At 34.2% G+C, this 4,227-nt stretch overlaps 1 protein-coding gene across 1 annotated transcript; it reads left to right on the top strand.

Annotated features, from left to right (window-relative positions):
- The first annotated feature begins 1,466 nt into the window (after positions 1–1,466).
- On the top strand, positions 1,467–4,227 carry LOC145036445 (putative apyrase 6). Its single transcript, XM_078984887.1, has 8 exons — positions 1,467–2,281; positions 2,367–2,479; positions 2,580–2,687; positions 2,765–2,819; positions 2,936–3,097; positions 3,185–3,282; positions 3,370–3,566; positions 3,809–4,227. Exons 1-8 carry the CDS (start codon positions 1,654–1,656, stop codon positions 4,083–4,085), a joined length of 1,638 nt encoding a protein of 545 aa, XP_078841013.1. The 5' UTR covers positions 1,467–1,653; the 3' UTR covers positions 4,086–4,227.

Below are 4,227 nucleotides of genomic sequence, written 5' to 3'. Positions count from 1 at the left end.
ATTTATAAACAAAGGGCTACTTACTAATTGAAATTATTATCAATTACAAATTACCAAAAAAAACCAAAGTAATAAAAATTAAATGTTACCTTGATTAATTACTATAGCGGTAGAAAAAGAAAGAGACCAGTCTTCAAACTTAGTTTGATTAAATGGAGATATGGCATATGTATCTTTGTGGCTAGGTTTAATTTTAAACCCCACAATGCACTTATGCCAATTAAATTAAAATAAGATATTACATAGGATTTTGTAGTTATTATTTATTAGATTAACAAATCGTAAAGGGGGTTTTCAATTTAGAGAGTTTATATTATTATATGGATTTATAAATTAGACGGTGGTCTACTGTGCTTTGAGTATATATATCAAACAAATATTTATATTGGAGGGGGCTAGGCATCCGATAGCCCCTTCATTCCCTTCGCATATATATATATATATATATATATATATATATATATATATATATATATATATATATATATATATATATATATATATATATAAAGGTTCAAATAAGAACAAAAAAAAATTAAGAACCGTAAGAACCTTAAATTTTAGATGTTTATAAAGGGTTTGGGGTTTAAGGTTTAGGGTGTTTATAAAGGGTTTAGGGTTTAGAGTTACCCTAAACCCTTTATAAACATCTAAGGTTAGAGGTTCTTACAGTCTTAACCTTTTTTGGTTCTCATTTGAATCACTTCCTATATATATATATATATATATATATATATATATATATATATATATATATATATATATATATATATATATATATATATATATATATATATATATATATATAAACTGGTTTCAATGGGTACTCAGCAGGTAACGGTTCCGAAAAAATTAGAATCAGAACCGAAACCGCTTAAGGCGGTTCCATAACTTTAGGAACCGGAACCGGAACTGATTCGAGTTCCAAAACCAACAATTCCAGTTTCAAAACCAGCAATTCCGAGGCGGTTCGAGTTCCAAAAACAAGTACCTGGTTCCGATACGCATCCCTAATCATATCTAATCTCTATCAAAATATTATGAAGTAATTGTCTTCGATTTAATACAAATAAACCATTGAATTCCAATCCTTGCAGCATTTGAATGTTCATACCAACCCGGCACACCAATGTTTTCTTCCAACATGTTGCAACTTGAAAGTACTTTCCCTCTTATGAAGAAATGTTTATTTTATTTAGGATTTCCTCTTTGAAGTTGAACCAAATATAAAAATTCAAAGGAATTTGAATTATTTTCCTTAGAATTTCATTGGATTCCTTCCAACCACACAACCAAATAGGATTCTAAGGGTTTTATTCCTTCCAACCACACAACCAAATAGGGTTTTAGGGGTTTTGGCAAACTTTGATAGTTTAAAAACAGGAAGCTATAAAAATGAACTAATCCGGTCTAGAGCCGGTCGATGTCAAAATCGAAATTCAGACCCGGTCTAATACTGAAACCAAAATAAGGTCGAATCATCATCGACGTCATCATTTCCCCAATCAAGCCAGAAGATCTAGAGAGAGGGCAAAATTCCGTCGCCGATTAGCCCTCTCTCGTCTCCAATTCAATCAAGAAACACACTGGGACCATAAACCTCGAGTGTTTAATTTCCAAACAATGTCCATATGGTTCATAAATTGTTTGTGAATGCGAAGGCCGAATGCTCGTGTGGCAGTAGCAGCAGTCAATCATTCTGATCTCAATACAGACCATAATAAGATGGATAACTCGATAAAGCTCAAATTTCGCTCCAGTCAGTTCCTTCGACCCACAAATCTCTTTTCCAGAAACCACAAACAAAATCACCATTCGAAATCGAAAATCCTTGCCATCGGGTTCTTAATCCTAGTTTGTGTATTGTCATGTTATGTGTATCTTAACTTACGACACTCCACACAAAACCGATATCGAATCGTGATCGATGGAGGGAGCACGGGGAGTCGAATCCATGTATTTGAGTATGTGATTGAAGACGGGGCTCCGGTTTTCGATTTTGGTAGTAAGAACAGCTTGGGTTCCATGCGGATTACCCCGGGTTTATCATCATTTGCAGAGGATCCAGATTCGGCTGGTGTGTCACTGTTGGAGTTGTTGGCATTTGCGAGGAAGAGAGTTCCAGAAAAGGAATGGGGAAAGACGGAGGTCAGATTGATGGCAACGGCTGGTTTAAGGATGCTGGATTTGGGTGTACAGGAGCAGATTCTGGAGTCTTGCAGGAAAGTTCTAAGGCGTTGTGGATTTGAGTTCAATGATGATTGGGCTTCAGTTATTTCAGGTATTATGAAAGCTTTATAGAGCTAGTCATCAATGATTCTGATCCTCTTGGAGGTGATAATGTCAACTTTGGGTTGTCGTTTTAGGGCCGGATGAGGGAGTTTATGCATGGGTTGTGGCTAACTATGCTCTTGGAACTCTTGGAGGCGATCCTGAAGAAACAACAGGGATAATAGAACTCGGTGGTGCTTCTGCTCAGGTTTGTAATCGACTATTTGTTCTTCTTTTCTCTGAATAACAGATTTTGAAATGTTTTCCCATTACAATGAGAATCTTCAGTATATGTTTATCACTTTCAGGTGACATTTGTCTCAAGAGAGTCAATACCTTCTGAATTTTTGCAAACAGTCAAATTTGGGAAGATCAGTTACACACTTTACAGCCATAGCTTACTTCATTTTGGTCAGGTAAACATTGTTTTATGCTACACTTAAAACTATGGGAAAAATATGGGATGCTGAATAGCTGTGTAATAATTTTACAGAATATTGCATTTGACTTACTTCAGGAGTCTATTGTTGCAAAAGGTCCTAACTTGGGTAGGTAGAGCTCTATGTGATGCTTACAACAATTTATGTGTTATTGGTTTTGCATAATTTGGTAAAAAGTTGAAACTTTGGGTGTATTACTAACTCTTTTGATTGCAAGAAACCAGTTGATCCATGTTCTCCAAAAGGCTATGAACACAATGTGATGACTAGGAAAGAGAAACTCACTCCTACTTTGTTAAAATATGAGCAATTATCCGATCTACATGCATCTGGAAACTTCTCAGAGTGTAGAATTGCTTCCTTATCTTTCTTGCAGAAAGACAAAGGTGTGCTGAAATTGAAAAAGCAACTTACTTTCATTGAATTACCATTTTACCCCTTCATCTTAATCCAAAACATGTCTTCAAATGCAGACAAATGTGCATATGAAAAATGCTACATTGGTTCAACATTTATACCCAAACTTGAAGGAAAGTTTTTAGCAACCGAAAATTTCTTCCATACATCCAAGGTTCACTCGACTTTTTTTTTACTAAATCATTTAACTCTTTTTTCTCATATATTCTAATACTTTTACCTTTTTTCTAAAATTTTATAGTTTTTTGGGTTGTCCCCAAGAACATTTCTTTCTGAACTTATGGTGGCTGGACCAAAATTCTGTGAAGAAGATTGGTCAAATCTAAAAGTCAAATACCCGAGTTTCCATGAAGAAGACTTGCATCGTTATTGCTTCTCTTCTGCTTACATTGTTGCTTTACTTCATGACTCCCTTGGAATCGCCTTGGATGATACAAGGTAGGTACTGTGTTTGATACTGATACTGTCTGTCTGGATAAAGTGATGTATGGATAAATAAAATATGTGAAAAAAGCGACTTTATATAATATATTGGGAAATGGAAGAAAAAACAAAGAAGTACAAATTTGTAAAAAGTTATGATGTAATAAAGTCAAAAAGCATCGTATCTTGTATAAAATTGTTCTTTGTGTATTAAGGATTAAGTAGAGATGTTTTGATTTTTATGTTTATTTGAACAGGATTGGATATGCTAATAAGGTGAATGATATTCCACTTGATTGGGCTTTGGGGGCGTTCATTTTACAAAGTTTTAATGATATGGGTGTTGACCATTTTGACCCCATGAGGTCAATATTTGGGAATGAGTCTTTGACTTTTTTAGGGTTTTTGGTTTTTGTTGTTGTTTTGTTGTTTGTTGTGTATTTTGTGTCGAAATGGAGGAAGCCTCATGTGAAGACGATATATGATTTAGAGAAAGGGAAATATATAGTTACTCGAGTAGGTAGATTCTCATAGGGTTTGTTTTTTTGTTTTTTTTTTTTTACTATAACTTTATTCATGAGAGTTGTTTGTAGAAGGTTATGTAACTGAAATATCATGTTATTCTTGGTTTTGTTAATTTGAAACATGTACAATCTTTATAGTTCGATTGTGACCA

The sequence above is a fragment of the Lactuca saligna genome, chromosome 3 (assembly GCF_052625555.1).
Source record: "Lactuca saligna cultivar CGN05327 chromosome 3, ASM5262555v1, whole genome shotgun sequence".
Classification (NCBI taxonomy): domain Eukaryota; kingdom Viridiplantae; phylum Streptophyta; class Magnoliopsida; order Asterales; family Asteraceae; genus Lactuca; species Lactuca saligna.
Note: the sequence above shows the minus strand (reverse complement) of the source record. Positions and strands in the feature narration are given on the sequence as shown.